General features: G+C 29.9%; 1 protein-coding gene across 2 annotated transcripts; it reads right to left on the reverse strand.

Moving 5' to 3' along the window:
• Positions 1-113: 113 nt before the first annotated feature.
• LOC132920495 (pancreatic triacylglycerol lipase-like) lies at positions 114-19,351 on the reverse strand. Of its 2 annotated transcripts, none has more exons than XM_060982929.1 (7): positions 19,086-19,351; positions 9,727-9,865; positions 7,929-8,083; positions 6,007-6,255; positions 2,530-2,718; positions 523-691; positions 114-280 (listed from the first exon to the last, which is right to left on the reverse strand). In XM_060982929.1, the coding sequence occupies exons 1-7, from the start codon at positions 19,156-19,158 to the stop codon at positions 247-249; spliced, it is 1,008 nt and encodes a 335-aa protein (XP_060838912.1). In that variant the 5' UTR covers positions 19,159-19,351; the 3' UTR covers positions 114-246. The 2 variants fall into 2 exon arrangements, with proteins under 2 accessions (XP_060838912.1, XP_060838913.1); XM_060982930.1 differs by lacking the exon at positions 19,086-19,351 and adding an exon at positions 10,098-10,119.
• Positions 19,352-22,285: the final 2,934 nt, after the last annotated feature.

Below are 22,285 nucleotides of genomic sequence, written 5' to 3' on the forward strand. Positions count from 1 at the left end.
TTTTAAATAGCATCATGAGCAGTATTATAATAATATAATGAATAATAATGATAAATGATTATACAAAATCAATAAAATGTTAACAATATGTATATAGAACATACACTATAACATTGTATCGTTAAACTATTATATTTATTACGGATAATATATTAATTAATATATATATATATATAGCCAAATCTAGCACAAAAAAAAAATTAACAATATATTTGTATGATGTAAAGATACAATCGGTGCCGCAGCTCAGTTAACCGTCAAATAATAAGTTCCAGAAAAGCTGAAAAAATATAAAAAAATATGTGTTGAATTCACCATCATTATTTGCTTTTAATAGTATGAATACAATTATAGTATATGTGTTAGAAATAGTTAGAACAAATAATAATAATAATAATAATAAAAATAATAAAGGTATCGATAACCAAAAATAACATTTATAATAACTAGAATTCGACAATTGGGTAATAAAACATAAAATAATACATCTTAGTTATCATTATAAAAGTTCAGAAAGCTTACCTGGGATCAGCGTATTCACCCAAGTACGTGTAATTCTTAGGATCTTCGCATTTCGACTGCTCGTAATCTTTCCATTTGTCGCATTTGATCGATTTGAACTCGTCTCTTGACCGGATGGACCGTGCATAAAACTCGTAGGATTTAAAATGACTGCACACCTCGCCGTACACTAAAAAATATGTGTTATTGACATAATCTCGACAATCTACAATTTTAAACCGGTTTAATTATAATAACGGGCATTTTTCACTGATCAATTCGCATTATGTGTCCATCAAGGCATCAAATATATTATTTTTTTGATTATTTAAAGTTTTGAGACATTATTTGCAGTCAGCACATCTTACGTGCCATTTGCGGTTAATTTACTTCGACCTATACGAGTATCAATGCAATTTTCGTTTAAGATACCATGTAACTATAATATATTATATTATATTTATTATTTTATTACAAAAATATGTATACTTGTGAATTCAAAAGTGTATTATTATTTATTATTGAATAAACTTACCGATTTATTAAATTATTATTATTGAATTTGATTTATTATTTCAACTTTCCTTCACACTTTTTCGGACTTAAGAGTTATGACTCACAGTATTTTTTACTGGTATATTTAAAAGCTTATTATTATTATACATCATTTTTATAATAACAATAGTAATATAATTGTCAATCATTTCGGTTAAATTTACATTCGTATAGTATTATATATACAATAAAGTGTTATAATATTTTTTGTTGATGGTTCAATAAATGTACTTATTCTAAATATTGATTGTTGGCTATAATCTTTAAGCATTTTTTTTTTTAAATCTGTATCTAATTTATACACATCTAATGTTTTTTCTCCTTTCACCTTCTATATTTTAATAACATCATTTATATAAAATATCAAAATGTACAGTATATTTTTTAGATTGTTATTTAAACCAATAAAAAAGAGACTGAAAATCTGATCTCTACAAACGCAGTTATTTGTAATGCAAAAGACAAAAAATGTGTATGTAATTAGATCAAAGAATTAAAAAAAAAATTAGATACGTGTAAAAATACTGCCAGCCCTAAGCCTGAAAAAGTGTGAACAAAAACTTAAATATATCCAGTAATAATAATAATAACTTTTAAACACGCCAATATATAACACTAGCAACAAATATTTATAACATTATCATATTATATAGGTAGGTATAGAATTTTTTATAAATAATAAATATTATGTTGGTGTAACGATTGCCGTCTATCGTCATCGTACATTATTCCTTAAGTAGGACCCACGCTGCCTAATATGCTGAGTGTGAGAAATGGCGAGCGGAGCTAACTGCTGACCAAGGGTTTTGAGACACACGGCGGTATATATTATAATTAGGACCGATGCGTATTTGACGGGAGTGTGCGACACGGAGAAGAAGACAACAGTAACAACGACTCCACGACGATCCGTACGGCCACCATCAACTATCCACACTCACGGCACGTCAACACCCACCCGGATCGGTAAACCAATTAACATATTTATATATATATATGCAGTAATACCTATTATACTTTTACATAATCTAACATAATAATAATATACGTAATTTATACATTATATTTATGTGCTTTACTTCAATAAGGTATAACCCTGATCTTAGTATTAATATTACACACCGAGGTCGAATCCCCGAGACCTCGTTAATATAAACAAAACTTAAACCTGTAGGTCGGAAGACGTAGGCCCGGTGAAGAGGGGACGTTACATTGGTATGTATGGTATCTTCGATTTCAGGTTCTGTAGTAGGTATATACATGATACAAGTTATATATGATGCATATTTATACTATAAAATTGTAATTGATCAGTGAACACGTAAAATCAATCGCCAAAAAAAAAAATTTGGTTGCTCCCTTTGCCATTACGAAATAATCTTGTTAATATGTATTACGATGGTTCATCGGTTAAGATATTATATACATACATTTTATTATTTATCAATATTATTAACTATTGTATGCTTATACCGTAATCGTATCTGCAGCCTGGTTGATTGGATATGCCGCCATTTGGATAAAAATCGATATTTCCTATCGGTTTGTGCTGTCCCAACACCAAATTTGTTGTGTGCACGACATCCACAAATTGCGCGTCGGTGTTGTTAAGTCTCTCGGCAGACCGTTTACTTAAGAACAGCGGTCTGGCGGGATCTAAACCTGAAACGTGTACATACACATTATAAATAAAACATTATACTCGTTTAAGTTTTCATTTGGGAAAAAAACCATTTCCATATACGCACTAAGTCAATGGGGCTGCAGGGTTAGTCGAATTTTTAAACGTATAAAAAAATTTCGTTAGTAATAACTAATAATAATATAATACTGTACATCATGCAGAGAAACGAACGATGCTACGTTTTCATAATAGTATTCATAGTAAAATTATAAACTTTATAATTGCAGACGTAGGTGTATTCCTATTTGTTTTATATGTTTCGGGTATGTAATATATTATAAGACTATTCAATTTGGAATATGGTTTTGTTCTATAGGGTTTTGATACCACATTTAGCTTTTTTTGTAAAATTCAAACTGTTCAACCTATAATGTTTTAAAATTTGTCACCTGTAAGTGAATGGTAATATACATATATATATATATATATATATATAAATATAATAAGTAAAACAAAATTTACGATTAACTTCCCTACACTAATCCTATATGTATTAATTAATTTCATCACCAATGAATGTCATTATATAAAGCTAATTTGGACTTCTTTTTCACTCATGTATACATTTTTATTGATTACACATAATTATTCTTTTTAAAATTGTTGTTGTATTATTCCATTAAACTTATCATATCAATCAAGTGTACTGATAGTCGATAGAAACACCCGTATATGCATGCGTAGGCAGTACAGTATACAATTTCGGAATAAATGAACAAAACACGATGATTTACGCGTTTTAAAAATGTATACGAATGAAAAAAATGAGTTACAAGTGTGTAACAATTAAATTAATCGCAATTATGAAAAAGTGGTGGTGCAAAAGTATGTTTTTGCACCACTAGAAAATCATTGAAATATATAATAATATATAAACAGGTACAAAATTGTAGTTTTCGTGCATATATTAGGCATTATCAATGAAATTATTATTCTATCTATAATCTAAAATAGTAAAATCAAAAATATGGCAATAATTCAGTACCTGACAAATTAGAATTAAAAATAGAATACATAAAACAAAATTACATTCAAAAAGGTTTTCCATTAATTACAGAGACATTAAAAATATTCTGAATAATACCTACTAATACAGCAGGTTTCAAAAGATCTTTTTCTTGTCTAAAGAGGTTAAAAACTTATCTTAGAACGACTATGGGACAAGAAAGGCTTAGTAGTTTAGCTACTTTGCAGCTCGAAAAAAAAATAATATTAATTTGGACCAAGTAATTGATGAATTCAATTCGGAATCTGTGGAAAGAGGACGTCGTCTCAACTTAAAATAAATAATAAACATTTTTGACTGTTTTTTTTTTATTAATATTATAATAATAAAGATTTTACTGCTAAAATAATTCAAAATGTATTTATTATTTAAAGAAATATACTATGGGAAAATATATTATAGTTTAAAGAAAAGGATTTTACTTAGGAAGTTTGAATTATTGGTGTGTTGGAAATAATTATAAGTTGAGAATATGCCACTGCACCACCAGAAATTGGACCCAATTTACGCCACTGGGTATAAGATGTATTAATGCTAATAGCCAATGTAATGTAAGTATTCTATATTTTTGTATGTTTTTTTATCAATATAAAAAAAAATTGTAAATACTTTTATAATATTACATTTCATGAAATTTGCAAACACTATATCCATCAGTAAATTCGATTTAGAAAGAATTGTATGTGTGTGTGTGTGTGTGTATGAGTACATTGTATTTATTCCGTTCTAATTTAAAGCCTCAAACCACATCTATGAGGAACCCATTCAAGTGGTCTATTGTCTATATATATATATATACGCACATACCAATGACAAATTATTACTGGTCGAAAAATGTACGGCTTGTTTAAAATTATAATATATGTACGAATACATTTTCGTTCGAACAAAAAAACGGAATACAATAATCAAAACATTCAATTCTGTATGTAATTTAACCCGATCTCTTACAAAGCAATATTATTATTTTAATTTTTTAATTTTGCTATTTGTTATTAATGTTGAGTTAAACAGCTTAATCTTTTGTCAAGTATCCACTCAATATAGGTATTGAATAATTATCAACAATATTTTTAAGTGTACCTACCTATCTATTACACCCACACATGGTTTAACACAAAATCTGATTCAAGTATTCGGGTTTATTATTTTTATTATTATTATTCACATATTCCAATGTTTTTATTGGATTAAAATATAATCATTTCGAAACTTCTAATGTGTTCAAAAAATACTCATGTATTGAGGTACTTAAATAATATAAAATATAAAGTAATATGTGCAAAATTATTGTTTACAAAAAATTTTAAACAAACAATCCAATTTCCTAGAAAACGATACATATTTGTTCAAATACGTAATACCAGTGTATAGTACGTATTATGCAGACGAGTAATTGTTAGGTCTAGTCTGATATTATATAATATTATTATTATTATTTTTATCATCATTATCAGTGGCGCAACTACGGGGGTGCTGAAGCACCCCCAAGTCCCAATGTCCCATGTCTTTATAATTTCAAATATCTGTAATCTTATTTTATAAGATTTTATTATCATTTTTTTTTCTTATCTTGCATATACTGATTAATAAAATGTTTATCATCAAAGTGGTATAAATCCCCCTTGGTATATTATATTATCACCATTCAAGAACGATCTTTAATCGTGATAGTATCTAAGTGATAAGGTAATTTTTTGGAACTTTGCAATGTTTTCTCTAAATGTGTATTGGACTTTAAAGAATATCATGATAAAAAAATTAACTTCACTAGTTGGAAAATACAAGAAAGTATTCTGCAAATTAGTGCAGATAATATAAAATTGACTATTATTAAAAAAACAATTGCTACTGGATTTTTTGCAATAACGATTGATGAAACGAGGTACATATAGTTAAATTAAAAAAATATTTTTGTTTAATTTTAGATTAATTTTTTATAGATCTCATAAGCAAGAACAACTATCGATATGTGTTCGATTCGTTAATGGTTTAGCCATAGAAGAAAGATCTTTAGAGTTTGTGGATGTCTCAGACGGGCAAGATGCAAACCACATTATCTTGGCCCTTTTTAACTGTTTTAAAACAGCAACTTTTTAAGCGGTTCATAACTGTAGCACCGCCAAGATTTGAACTCTAGTTGCGCCACTGATCATTATACTATCGAAAACCATTAATATCACGTAAAAAAAATTATTAGTTATTGATATTGAATTTACATTCAAATTATAATATATGAATTATATTTACTAGTACATACCAGTGATCCTGTGTACTTTTCCCCCAAGATGTTTACCGGCATAACCAGCAATGTGGGCGCCCATGCTGAAACCTATAATGTGTATATCGTCGTTGCTCTGAGACGTGTTTTCCGTTATCGTCGTTATCATTTCACCTATATAGTTTCCGATTTCTTTGCAACGTAACCGGGCCGTAAAGTACGGCAAATCCAACGCAATCACGCTCCAGTCCACGCACACCACATTGTAATCGTACAACGCAAAATATTCTGAAAAAAATTGAAAATTGATCAACATTGTTTGAAAGGAAATTCCGGAAAAACTGCAAGCCATATACATGGTGAATTTATAGATAAATTTCTATCTAGGATGTATCACACTAAAAACAAAATATCGTTTTGCTTTCCACGCTAGCCATTAAACATCACTTAACATAACATTTTAATCGCGACATCCACTTATTCTTTTTACAAATATACTATAAATGGTTCAGTAAACTTAACTCACTCATTTAGGATTTAGAAGTTGAATCCCCAATACATGAAAATTAATAAAATTAATAATATACCTATAGCCAAATGTTTGTAATTCCGAGCTAAGGTCAGGAATCGATCTATATTTATTACTTTATTATTCACCACTCAATATAGCTTCGTGCAATAATTTTTTTTTTTTTAATTTTTATTACACATTCTGTTACTTAAATACCTATGAATTATGATATCAAACAAAATGAATATAATGATGTGTATGGAAATAAGACATGATTCATTGCAGAATGAAGAAACCTCCCACCGGAAGAACATCGAAGTCCAAGTATAATAAATTGTCTGTCTTACCTGTTTTAATTATGATATGAATTGTTTTAGTATAAAATTATTTGAATGTCATGGATATAAGTTGTGTTATATATGTATACGTGTCACCTTATCACCTAAACCAACGGTGAGTCATCTAAATTAATTGGTTTTAAGTGCAATATGTGTATGCAATTCCGATAAAGTCCTATTAAGACTCTTATATGAAGATAGGTCATATTTTTATAATTATTTTATCGAGACATGTATTTTTTTTCTTTTTGTAATCACTTATATTATATTATTGGACGAAGTATTATAAATATAATTATGCTATAGATAATGCACAGCGTTTTTGACGGTTTTCAGTATATTATGTTGACACACATCTCCATTGAACGAGTAACCTTGGATGTTTGGCGCACTCAACCGGGTGGCCTGACAACCTATTCTCGGTAATGATCGAACTAATCGACATAATTCGCTGAATGTATCTATATAGTATATAATATATATATATGTATTATATAATCTGAGACTTAAATTTATTGATTGCGAAATAATCTAGTTTTGTCACGAAAACCACGGCGCAGATCGAATTTTCCCGACCAACAACACGCCCATATTCCGATATAATCTGTAGTGGAAAGTAAAAACCAAAAAATCGTAATAAATCGGAACCACATGCAAAGTATAGCGATAGGTGCCTACCTAAATTATCAATTCATTGTATAGGGCGTGCGATTTATTGTCGGCGGCCAAATAAAATCGTTATTGACATCACTATTCCGCGATCCCGCATAATTACACCCGAGCGAAGAAATCGCGCTTTCCACGTCGTAGCTATAGCCGTTCCAAAAACTGACCGCAATGCCGACGACTATACCACACCCCCGTATTGGAAACACCCTGTTGGCCATGGCTATTTATATGAACGATTTCCGAGTTTTTCCACGAGTCAATATTCGATACTTACTCAACTTGCTGTATAAATAACACACGAACCGTGTTAAACGTTCAACTGCTGTTCGCCGGTTGATTTACATTATTATACCGATCTTATACCCGACCCGAGCTTGGCTCCTATACGTGCACCTCACTGTTAACTAATAACTATATTATATATTTTAGTCTATAAGACTCACCGGTCTTCAGAGCCAAACAGATACTCTGATCGCTTTCGCTGTTGCCCAACCAACCATGTATCACGATTTTGGTCGGTTTACTGCCGTCGAAGCCCGCTGACGACAAAGATTTCGGATCGCCGGGCACCAGCCTGAGACTAGATTCGGGGTGCTCTCTACAAACAAAATACACAGACGATCAAGTAATATAAAACCGCGCCCGCGACGTGTAGATAGCGCTGGTCGTTCCAAGAAACGTCAATAAGAAGGTTATCCCGTAATTTATCGTATTCAGCACTTTAGCAGTAAAAAATACTTCCGTGTTCGCGTGCGTCTGTTTACAGGTAAGTTACTACGCCGTACACTTGTTACTCTACTACCAAGTTTAACTAGCTGGTGCACTACAGTACTACACTATCGTACGTGACTAAATAGGCTAGGCTATAGGTGACCAAAATATGATATTATATAATTAAATTGTATTATTGTATTTTCATTCAATATCGCATCTCTGTATTTTATATCGTATTCTTTCGCCAATTTCGATATTGACGGACTTGATAAACCAAAAACGGAGAAAATCGACTCGGGGTCCAATAAGACAGACGACAAATTCGTCAAATGCGCGTACCAGGTTATTGAAAGGTGTATCGCAACGAGATGCGCGTATACTATTTTTGCAATACGCATAAATAGTGAGAGTAAGATTTTTTTATAGAGGTCAAACACGTTTGTCGCGTATTTATGTTCTGAAAATCTTAGCTCCCGTGACGAAAACGACGCAATAAATAGGTACCGTCTATACTGTATAAAAATAAATCGTGTGGCCACGGATATTATAAATTAAAAGAGGAACTATGACGATCTGCTACCAATCCAAAAGAACACTATCACTCTATAAGCTTTCCCATATGGGATATATAAATATTATGATAACACGATTAGCTGGTGAAATTCAAACGGTGTAATAAAATCGGTTTAAGCGATGACTAGTGAGCTCATGCGCGTTCGACTACCGTGAAAAGGTTAAAAAAAATATTGCGCATATAGGAAGAAAAGTTCAAAAATGCTATCTAGCTGTTATCTATAAATTGAAAATTGAAAATAAAATCTTATTATTATTATTATTATCACAAGTTCAATTTAATTTGTTAAAATAATTCTTCATGTACACTCAAATCGGTTACTTTGTAGTGTTCTCAATAAATCGTCGTAAATACTACTGTGGTTTGATCCAATAAACCTCCACTTGTGAAACAATAACGTTTTTATTGACATCTTCTGCGGTGTCAGATTAGTCCTTACATGTGTCTTGTTATAATTAGAATTCTAGGACTGATTTAGATATTTTAGACAATAAAATATATACGTATTAGGTGCATATATGTATATATCGGCATAATATAGAATATACCGCAATAAGAACTAGGTAACTTAATTAAAACATTTAAAACTATACTTATTTATTCATTTAATATACCAGTATTACCTCAATTGCCTGTAAAAATTTACCGCTTAGGTACGCTTATAAGATTGAAACTACTTTTAAAATTAATATAATATGTGTTTTTGTTTATAGTAATTTGTTTGAGTGTGTAACAAAGTGGTTTTTGAGGTCGGGCAAAGCATCTCACAATATTATCTTTCGTATATTCATTAGCTTTATATACATTTGTTTTTGTGTCATCAAAGTACCTATCAACAATTTTTTTTTTTGCAGTCAAACACTGCTTTGAACTGTATTGTTGATCAATTAAACCTATAAAAAACAGTTGCCATTGAAACAAAACAACGATTTTATTTAATCCCTATCCCTTACTTCGTATACAACCAGAACGTCACAGATTTGTTTACTTCTAATAGAAAGGAGTCCGTCATGGAGTATTGGTTTGATTCGTTGCTTCCTGTTATTTTTCCGTGAAACAAATCGTCAAATGAGTACACTTGAGTCGACGACGCTGTAAGAATAAAATAAACATTTCACTATAATGGTTTGTACATAATATTATAGTACCACCACAATCGCTGAATCGCGTGTGTGTGTTCATAATATACACAAAATGTCACATTTATATAATTAATAATATAATACATTCGTATTTCGTAATATATACGATTAAATCTTTGTATTCTGTTTAATATTATGAAAATGTACATATCTGCGTCGACATTTTTAAAAACGAAACGAACCTCTCATATACACAATGTATATCTCGTATGGTAAACGACACTTGTTGAGTATTGTCAATGTCGCGTTCGATGAATAGTTGTGCGAATGTGCATAATATATAAGATATTATATAGTGACAATGTGCGTCACCCACGTCCCATTACCGCCTCCATTAATATAGCGATGACGAATGCCAATTCGAATTATATGAATTCGAATTATACGCCAAAGCGGTATTTTTTTAAATTTGTTTTTTTTTAAGTAAAAAATATTTACTATCTCTATCATACATAAACAATGATTATAATGTATAATGTAAATTTAAGAGGAGATGACCAATTTCTTTTGAAGATGCGTTTAAAAATTTAACTCACACACAATGATCAATAGCCTAACAATGTTAAACAATTTTTAACTTATAGGCCGTTTTGAAATAATAATATAATATATTAGTGAAAAATTACGTTAATATGTATACAATCTCTTATAGTAGACAAAAAAAATATTTACTGAACGACATATATGCATGCGCACGGGGTAGGCAAGGAAGGTAGCCGCCCCACTGCTAGGTTTTCTTTCCCCTCATCGAGATTTTCTGCAAACCTGCAGTCAAAGTAATTGCTTTTTTTTTTAATAATTTCAATACGCAATCAAAATATTAATATACTAACAAAAATATATAATATTCTTTTTTTCTTATGATAAAACAGCTTCAGCTATGGTTATACTGGTTTGTTTTATGACAATACCGATAGCACATTCAGTATATTATCGAATACGCATATAGTATACTATAATATAGTACCTAATCTCAAACCAGTCCAACACTCGAACTTACAAATAATACAATTTAAGCGCCAGAATATTGTTATCAAATGATAAACAACATATATATTATAATATGGTAAAAATTATTATTTATAATAAACGGTATTGTTATAATTATTATTAATGATTTATATTTTGTGTACCGTTTATAATACTCATTGTACAATAATAATATTAATTTAATAATCGTGTGTATTATTTTATTATATGATTTTATTATAAGCTAATAAACAATTTATAAGTACAAAGAAATTTAAAACGAAAACATTACAAGGTTTCTTTAAACTTAAACCTAATCCTGACAAGTTTAAATGTAGTTAATGCATTAAAACTTTAAAAGCTTGCAATTTATATCTGTAGTTTACACCTATACGCCCAAAACTAAGTTAATTGTACCTACTTATAATTTTTCTTATATAGGTATTTGAGTAATGTGTAACACACCATTATTATTTATTACATTATTAAATTTGTTTTATGATTATGATACACATTTCCTCTTAAATAATTGTACATATTATTAGAATAAATACCTAATTAAATTTGAAAAAATAATAATAATCTATATTAAAACTGATCATATTATACACCTTATTTTAATGAGTTATACTAAGGAGTAGGTAACGATTAAGTTTATATTTTAAGTTAAATTTAAATATTTAGTGGACACAAATCATTATTATTATTATTATTATTATTGCATTTCAATGTTTTTTATTATTTTATAGAACAATTTAATGCAGATCAGTTAAAAAAATGGGGTATTTGAATTCTAGAATATCACTCCCCAGTCCCCAGCTATACAATATTGCTTCCCTTGTCAAGAGGACCTGCGCACCATTTATGATGAACGATATTTATCTTGTAATTGGAAATATATGTGTCGCGTTGATGACCTGCGATGATTATTCAGATGACAGCACAATATCGTATAATAGACGTGGGTATACTCGCTTTATTTGTCGATATTGAGGACTGAGGTTAAACATTTTGGTATTTTCACTGCCACAATTTGACATCGAGTGTAAGAACTATTATTACCTATAATATATATTTTATGATATGCCTAATGTTTCAGAAAGTTTTAGTGATGAAATGATTTTTTTTTCTATCAACAGTTTAAATGTTCATTGAAAAAATTATTATAATAATAAGATCGTCTTTTTTAAAAACACGATTATATTTATTTTATTTATGAATTTTTACCTTTATTTAAGTACTTTCATGTTTTACCCGAATTCGTTAATTTAAAAACGGATTTTACATTATTATCTTTTAGTGTGGTATGATATCAATTATATCACTGCGTTTGTACACTTGAAATTCAATATTATTATTTTAGCTATTATTTAAAACGCATGAAAGAAGTGAGGAAAACACAATCTAAAATCGTTTAACTTCCTGGTTTCCATACGCGTAATATTTATTAATCGAAAATACGATAAGACATATTATAACCAATCATATGATAATAATATATCTATTATGTTATTTCCCAATCGGATTAAATACATTCAATCCGTTCAAGCTTTATAATATACTACAACTGTCCCCGTGCACTTCGTTGCCTGTACAAAATGCATCCGTGTCAAGTTTGGTTGCCTAATGCTCACATTTAGCGTGAGGATAAATACTATTTTTGGTTTTCTGATTTGATGTATAGATGATATTTCCGACATATCAACCTATATCCCGCCCAGCATTGCATTTTTTTCAATCGATTAACCAATCATGTATCAGTGACAGTATTATCATACTATTATCTACATAATATGTATCATTTATGACAGTGTTGGCATTGTTTGTTCATAGCATCGATTACTATTTGTGAATGTGACGAATAGTCGATGTCCGACTCATATTCAAACACAAGGCGAAGAAGTGATGCACGTGTCAATGCGCGATACACTTGCAAACGCTGTTTGTTTTTACTTTCATTAGCACGTGTGATTGCACCCTGATTTCTTAAATTTTCATTGACCGTCAATTGATCTTCTGCCGATCTATTTAACCGACGGTTCTAGACTAATTGTGAATTCCGAGTCCGTCGACCAATATTTCTTCCTCGTCCACCATCTCCTGTAATAGGTACAACGATGTGTGATACCATTTCCGCATTCACATTTAAATATTCTGATGTCATATTAAAAATTAAAAATCTTTAATGATAAATATGTCAAATATGCACTTAAATATGTCTATGTTTTTTTTATTTTTTGATATTTTTAGTATCCTCTAGCAACCGCTTAGAAAAATACCGTAAAAAAAAATATATATATATATATATAAAATAAAACCATAAAAATATGGTATTTTCCTCTATATCAACCCCTTACAGCCCTTTTTTAGTATTAAAAAGTAGCCTATGTCCTTTCTCTGTGTCTAAAATATCTATGTACCAAATTTCATTTAAATCGGTTCAATAGTTTCGGAGCCTATTTAATGCAAACAATCAAATTTGTCCTTTATAATATTAGTATAGATTATTATACTAAAAGCTATAATAGATTCTAACGAAACGATATACACGAATATGCATGAAATATAATATGTACGAACAACAATTATACAAATAAATAGCAGTACATTAATTAAAAATTATATTTTGTACCATGCTATGTATATGCATATTAAGCGAAATAATAGCAGTAAAGCGTTAAAAACGCTGCAATGACACCTCTATTAAGTGTTTAAGTGTGTACAGGGGTGGCTACACAAGTGGTGGTAATTGTGGTTGAAGCCCCCCTACCATTTCAAGGATTCTTTCTTGTTTATATTAGTTAATTTACCAAAATAACACAGTATACTTAGGTATCTAGTTCTAGTATTCCTTAACAATACTTGTAATACTTCATATTATATTTTACCTAATAGTTTATCACTTGTTAATCACTGCAATCGAATTTTTAAATTATGTTTATATTTTATAAGTAACTTAAATGATGATATAGGTGAATAATTATTGTCTAGCCTGTCATTTTTTTCATTCCTAAATCCTACATGGTGTGTATGTGTGGGACAACATTTATTAAGTCCCATTGAAACACAATATAATGAATATACCTACTGTGATTATAACGACAACGGCATTGGTAACAATAATATATTATGTCATATACTCGCGTACCTATATAGTGACGAAAGTCAACACGGCTGGCAAAAATATATTTTATACATTATCTAGGTACATGGAACGGTGATGTATGATTGATTATGTCAAGGTTACATACTACCGGAATGGATTTATACGTGTCGTGTATGTGTTAAAAGTGAAATGTTACGGTCAATTAACAAGTACCTAATATGGCAAATATCATATTATATTATGTCTATATAAAATATGTTCTCGCAGCGAAATATTAAGCTGAGATAAGTTTTTGTACAATTAAAATAATAATAAGTAACAAATGTTCCTGTACAGAATCTACACAATTTTAGTTCGTAACAACATAATTATTATTTAATTACGTTGGTTATTTGCAGCGTGATCATTTTGTTTAGGTTTCAGCGTGAAATGTAATAAATAATAATGTATTAGTTCTTGTTTTAAGAACTTTTATAGCTGCCTATTATATAGATATAATATTATATTATACTTTAATTATTAGTCGGCTGATATCGAGAAAAAATAAAAATTTCAATATTCTAATGAACTTCTACTCTTATAAAATATAATTATTTGAGAATAAAATAATCCTAAACAATATAACATATTTATTTTAAATGGTGAATAGTGAAGGTATAATGTGTTATATCATGCGGATTTTAAGCGATATTACTGTAATTAACAATAACACAAGTTTCGGAAAACCTACCCCAGAGTTGTTGCTATCAGTAATCGAGACCATCATGAAAACTAAATTTCAAATATAAACATTTTTCTACTAAATAAAATATGTTCGGCCATCGATAGAACACTAAACCGTCGACACTAAATCAAGCTCATACCTATAGTAATTCAATTACATCATTCGGTTAGAATTTGTGAAAAATACATTGACAGTATTTTACGCCTTCATTACCAACTAATGACACGCCATAGTAAAAATAACGACTCGTCGCATTCTCACAATAATTGTCTGTATTATACCTGATAGCTATTTTGACGTGTGACTACCTATTTATATGTATTATATAATATCCTATTAGCTATCATTTCCAAAAATTATAAAAAAATTCCTATCGTCAATCGCCAAAATTGAAAATGAAAATGATACGTATGCATATAATATGTATGCACTACACAGTACACAGTATACTTGATCGTGCCTCCGATATCATATAATAATATAATGTATATACACGTTTTCCACTATCGTCTGCAGTTTACTGCGTTTTAAAAAGTCGATAAGGCGTTGGGTTACGTGCGTTGAGGTTACCCATATAATATGTTTAACGTTTTTTTATTAGATATATAGAAGAGGAGGAAGCGAGTTCTGGGTTTCGGCGAAAACAATAATATAAATGGAAGGTGTTATTATAAACGCATTCGGGACGGACGTGCAAAATTCCTCGTTTTTATAAATACTCTTTTAAAGGTTATGTTTTATATTTTTGCGAAACAAGTGTGTGTTTGTTAAATTTTTGTCGGTAGGCCTACTTAGCCATAGTGAAAGCAATTTCCATTACGCGTGCGGAAACCCTAAAAAAAATAGATTATAATAACAATAATAATGATGCATAATATAATAATATATTCGCAAACTATATACTACACCTGCACGTACGATAGTAATATTTTTTATAAAGTACGACCATTCTCGTCATAATAATACGCGCATATATATGTGTATAACATAATAATATTATAGTAAATACAGTGGTAATGCGAGGCGGCGGACGTGAGAGACGAAGCCTTCGACACTGTACACTATACGCTCACACGCCGCTCGGTAGATCAATAACGCACACCGCACCGACATATATAATATACGGTACAACTATCGCCTATTTTTAATTTTTTAATACTATAATATTATCATAATTTATGGCGGCGCGCGTTCGTGTATGAATGTGTTGCTGTATAGCGTGCGCGGTTTGTCGGTTTTAGATATATTCGTAAACGCTCAGCATCTGCCGAGCTGTGTATATATATTATAATATACGTCCGACTCGCGTAAAGCCAATACACCGTACGCGTGTAAACGAATATAATGATGATAATATTTACGGTGTAATAATATATTATTTATGACATTAAAATATCATATTATGTATGTAGAGAAAAATACAAATCGCGTTGATACGTTACAATTTATAGGTAGGTATATACGCTTTTACGTGTGCAGGTACATATTATTATTCCACTTATTCCGGGCAGATAGCTTTTTGTTCGGAATATACACAGACAACTTGTCTGAGACAAGTATAAAGCAACTAGACAGCCGATTCGATTTCGTCTCTGAAGCACGGCCGCCATTTGTCACGCACTGGTAATATTTAAATAATAATATACGCAACTTATCACAATTCACAGTCAGAGTGATAGCAAAATTAGTGCAGCTCATACAAAACATGTTTATCGACTATCGATCTTGATTTATTATCAAAATAAAAGCAAATGTTATCGTGGTGTTCTGTGTAAACATTGCGAGTGTGACAAATGGCGGCCGTGCATCAGAGCAGTTCATGCTGTAACATAGGCATTCTGCTATTTATTTATTTTATAATATTTCTGAGGGAGTATGCAATGTGCTTTTAGCGATAACGTTTAATTCGGTCCAATCGGCCCAAGGTCCTCAAAATCCTTAAGAATTTTGCCTACAATATGCGACGATTGGATTATACTATAAATGCATATGCCCTTCGCGACGGTTGTAGACCTATACAATTATACTGCAGTGGTTTACCACTTTACCAGAGCATTGTAAGACCTATAAGAATTTGGAGACTCGTGAGATCATTTGTAAGTCGAAGGAAAGTAATGAAGAATGAAACCCTCATTATCGAAAAAGTTAAATTGCAGGGACGAAGTTATGAAGTTATGACAGATAGGTATGAAATAAAATGGAAGGGTACACTGGTCACAAAACAATATATCCATCTATATAAAAGTGCACTAGCATACATGTAAAAATATCAAATATGTTTGTAATTTTAAAAAGTGATTTAAAAGTCCATAAATAATATACATATATACTGTAAATACACCTAATGTAGCTACCTCTAGTATAAGAACCATAAATATTACACCTTTAAAAAGAATGAATAATACACGATAAGGGTATGTGCTTGGAATAGTATTTAAGGGTGGCTTTCGCACATATAGCCTTTAAACCTTTTATTGCCTTTTCCAAAACCTATATTGGTGTCTAGAGGGGCTACGGACTACATCGTGGATACACTCCTTCAATTTAGTTTTAAGAAAAAATGATTTAACAATTAAATAGTATGAGTTTTGTCTAAATTGTATATCTATGATTAGTATTAGTATTTATTATAGGGCATTGGCAATTTGAACACTTTTACCATTTCTACCAATTATCATAGATCTTTGAGCTTGGTTTGTAAAGTCTATTTGAACATGGAACTAATTGGCAACTCATACAGTAAAATGGGGTTGTATCCGTCTTGAACTAAACACTTTTTTCTATTATTACTAAATATTTTTTTTTCTCTTCCATTGTGAATTTAATAATATTATACTTATGAACAAAATAAACTATAAGTATAACGACAGTTGAAATTGTTTAATAACCAAATGTAAGATACTAAATATAATTATTCACATATGATTTTTTTTTTCTTGCACTTGTGTCGACACAATGTACAATATAAATATGTGATAATCGATAAACGTACTAGAAACTTAAAGCTTAAAACCTCATAAAAAAGACTAGTTATAGCTATAAATACTAATTCAAATATTTTATAATTGCAATATTTGGGCTTTGTAATTTGTCTTTTTATCCAACTGAATAAAACAACTACCTGGCATAGAGCGCTCAAATTAGTCATTAAAATCGCGCTCACTTGACTGCAGACGATTTTATCTATAAATACTCTCAATTATCTAAGCCCCATTTATTATGTTGTAAAACTTAAGTTCCTATATTTAAATAAAAATATATAACCATGTCTATAATTTATAATTAGAAATAAAAATGATTCATGTTGAGCATTCGTCAAGAAATAATAAAAACATAATAAACGATTTCTTTGTAAATTAAGAAACTATAACGAATAACGTCAATAGATTTCAGATAATTGAATAAGCTGTTTTAGATCCAGAAAACCATGATATTGAATTAAACCTAGAAGTAAATAAAAAAGAGAGGGAAATGTATTACATTTATGATAGGTACTTGTATATAAAGTATTCAAAAACGTATGGGGAAATGTCTGTGCACGGTCTACATTTTAAATTGATGACCTCTTCCCGGATCTATTCGTGCCCTCCAACACGGCGAATCGCAATCACATTATTGTTTTAGAATAATTCAATTTACCCGATAATATAATAATATTATGCACCGGAAAGATTATAATATTATGACCAGCAACAATATTACTACATTAGAAGTGGCTTTTGTGAGGTCGACAAAATGGTTTGGAAATTTGTTTTGGAAAAACGCTTGGAAAATTAACATTTTAAAAAGGTTGTATTATATATAATGTAATGTACATGTATAATCTACTCCATATATATATATATATGTATAGGTACGTTACTCGCATGCTATACTATATAAGTACAACAAACAAACGCGATAATCTCACACTCTCGCCACTCGTTATTCCTTCGCAGATTTATCTCTCTTCGGTGAATAATATACATTCATAATGTTATGTAATAGCGGTGAAGTAAAAATTTGCCACGCATTACGACCGTGGCACATTATAGGTAGGTACTGTAACTATATGTATATAAGTACTGATTCAGTTTCATCGACCCGATGCGTTGAGAACAATGCCGTGTTTACATTTCATGTGTGTCGTTAGTTTTGATAAATATATCATTTTTTTAACGGAAAATTGATGTGTCGCCTCGTCACTCATCAGTATATTTTTTAAATTATACATTTTATTTTATAAATAATTTGTTTTTTAGTTAAAATAAATCACCATTTTAATAAAGAAAATCTGTCCAGTACGGAACAGTTACCAAAAAAATAACGTATCTCATCAATACCGTTATGAGGTCTGAGAACGAAAATCGAACTTAACGATTATATACTTACCGAAGTGCGATAGCTGCAAACAAAGAAGAAAAAACTGGACGCGGCCGAATGACGATAGTATCTTGTCAAACATTGTGATGGCAAACGCAGCTGGTTATACTAAAGAATAATTCGCCTTTCGAATCGCAAACGGCAAATGCACATATAATAGAATATATCGTCAGACGACTGGATGGGTTTCTAATTTATACTATTGTAATTTATAGTAAGTACTATAATACCTACGAGCGGCTTGGATTACCGCACTCGAACACGAAACGACACCGTAATGAGAACAGATAAAATATCAATTGATCAATAAACCTATAAACCAATAGCAATTTATAGCTAAAACACGAAAAATCAATTTACTGTCACGAGGATGGTATAATTTTTAACTATATTTATTATAATAAAATAATATGAACAATAACAATAATTTTGAGTGAATCTCGAGCTTAAATCAATAATAATATTATTATATTGAATGATAAGTATAAACGCACTGTTGCAAATTATATACATAAAGATTCGAAGGACTGTAGGACGATGAAAGTTCCATTTTAGCGTACTTATAAGTTATTATGTTACTACAATTTATGAACGCAATAATGTAATATACTTAAATATGGTGTGCGTATATACATTTTGTCAATTTTGTACCGGCTGTAATCATATATAATATTTTTTGTTTATTTTGTGTTTGCAGAAACATAAAATATAAACAAATACAACTCAACAAAGGTGTTAATTTTCCGGGTTTCTACACACAGAAAAGTAGGTTTGTGTAATTATCTTAGTTACATTTTAAGTTTTAAAAATCACAAACCGCCAGGCTGTGAGACAACGGCTGTGGACACAAAATAGCCACATTTCAGGAAATGACCCAGTTCGAGATACGATTCATTCATTTCATATTAAATGCAGCAATGTAAATGCAATATATTCTTCCGATTCAATAAACCTAAAACCAAAAAGTTTGAGCTAAATCGCCATAAAACAGTTTCGTGTCCAATCTATACAAATAACGTGAGAATTTAACATAGGCGGATATTTGGTCACATACTCACATCCATGGGGGGGCTAAACATTTTTGTCTTATCCATTTGCGTAAACAGACATTTTTAGACGCTTCAACCCAATAACTAGTGGCTACTCCTACTTTATTCTAGCTGAGGCAACAAATAAATTTGTATAAGCAAAAGGAATATAAAAAAATTAAATATTGAAAAGCTACTAATTTTTTTTTTTATTTTAATTGTATAAACCTTTTGCTTTGTGCAAATATTTTAATAATAGTATCGGTATCAAAAGATTTCGATAATTTTTTTTCAATATACAAAATTAAGGTGTTGTTAAACATTTCTTGCAGCATTGAATTTCGAAGGCAATTTTTATTCGACGCATAGCCGAAAAACTCCTTTCACAAATGGAGGAACTTATAGGTATTGTTAAAGGAACTTAAAATAGTTTTTATAAATTAGGAAAAATAGTAGACTGCAATATACAATTCTTTGCCACTACGGAAAACTACGCATAGATAAAGGATAACGCGTAGATATTAAAAAAAAATTAAAGACGAACACGCCACACACTCCAATGACGTAATCGACATTACTGCTGCGGCAGTCTGCAGCTTACTTATTTATATTTTATAGATACTACTTTATAGATTAGAATATTCGCGATTATCAATATATACCTACAAAATAAAAGTGGGCAAGTGGGTATCGCTCAGCTATATAGTAGAGATGGTGAGTAGGTCACTGGTCGTGTGGATGTGTTAAATTTGAATGCGATGACGGGTATCATTGTATACGAAAAACGATTCTGAACGGAGATGATTTGTCAGTCAATGGTAATTAGTTGGATATATTATATTATTATTACTTATATTTAAATTGTAATATATCGTTATTTTATGCGATTTCGTAAAAAATTAAATTTCATACGCTCATAAAATGTTTTCTATATTGACGCTGGAATTTTTTTTTACAATTACTTAAAGGAGAACTTATGGATAACCTTGTATTGGATTTTTGAACCTTAAGTATAAATCACATGAATTTTCAACTTCAAAATTCTTTGCAAATTTTCGTAATTTTGATGTATTTTGTAAACATTTGAACTTAAAATGCTTATAAAAAAAAATTGTGACTAACGATTTTTGATTTTTTTTTTTTACTACGATAAGTACAACTTATAATAAACCTTGTATTAAATTTTAAAGATTTTTTGGACAGCCAAATTTTTTTATCGGTATTTTAAGAAAAAAAACTTAAAAAAGTCAAAAATTTCAAATGTCTATAAGTAGCTTAAAAAAATTCTAAATATTTTGAAAATTTAATCGTAAATATATAACGCTAAAATAAACATTTGGTAAAAACTTCAAATATTTACAATGATTCGTTTTAGAGTTACAGGAAAATCAAAAAATCGATTTTGTCAAAAAGTGGTTATGCGTAAAAATTCGCATCCGTTTTTTTCAGGGTTTTTCCCGACGCTTTTGAAAACTATTGAAAATTTTTTAGTTTTGACCCCCTAAAGTACCAACTAGATGAATTTTCCTTTTCAAAGAGGGGCTGAAGTCAAAAATCGAAGCATTATTACTACTCCAAAAAGTGATGACAGACACAAAAATAAAAATAAAAACACACATCATTGTAAAATCAATACATTCATCACTCCGTTCAGAATCTAATATGGTTTATTCCAATAACGATAGACCATTCTCGTATTGTCAAATTCCAACAAAATAAAATAAATATTATAAATATCAAACATTAAAATACACAATTTTTATTTTGACGTTTGGTGTGATTTGATTACGTTAAGTTCTTAAGCTTAAGTCCCCCCCCCCAATAACCACCTATGAGCCATTTAAACATAACCAGACAACTTGATGAAAACTAATTTATAAGATGAAATTTAAGATGACGCAGGCTATGTACTCGTCTATTTTTCGTTTTTTATAAATAATATAATAAATAATCAAGAAAATGTGTTTTATTTTTTTTTCAATATTTAAACATTTTCTGTTTCACTGCACTCCACCACTGTATATAACTGCAATCGCTGTAGTTAACTTGTCGTTCTCAAAATCTTTATTCGTTTTTAAATCGAACTGATTTATTTTGTATATAGGTAGGTATACCTATACAAATATCAATATTTACTACTATATATTTATACAACTTTTTATAGCTTAGTGTATTATAATA

This window comes from Rhopalosiphum padi, chromosome 2, assembly GCF_020882245.1.
Source record: "Rhopalosiphum padi isolate XX-2018 chromosome 2, ASM2088224v1, whole genome shotgun sequence".
Lineage (NCBI taxonomy): Eukaryota > Metazoa > Arthropoda > Insecta > Hemiptera > Aphididae > Rhopalosiphum > Rhopalosiphum padi.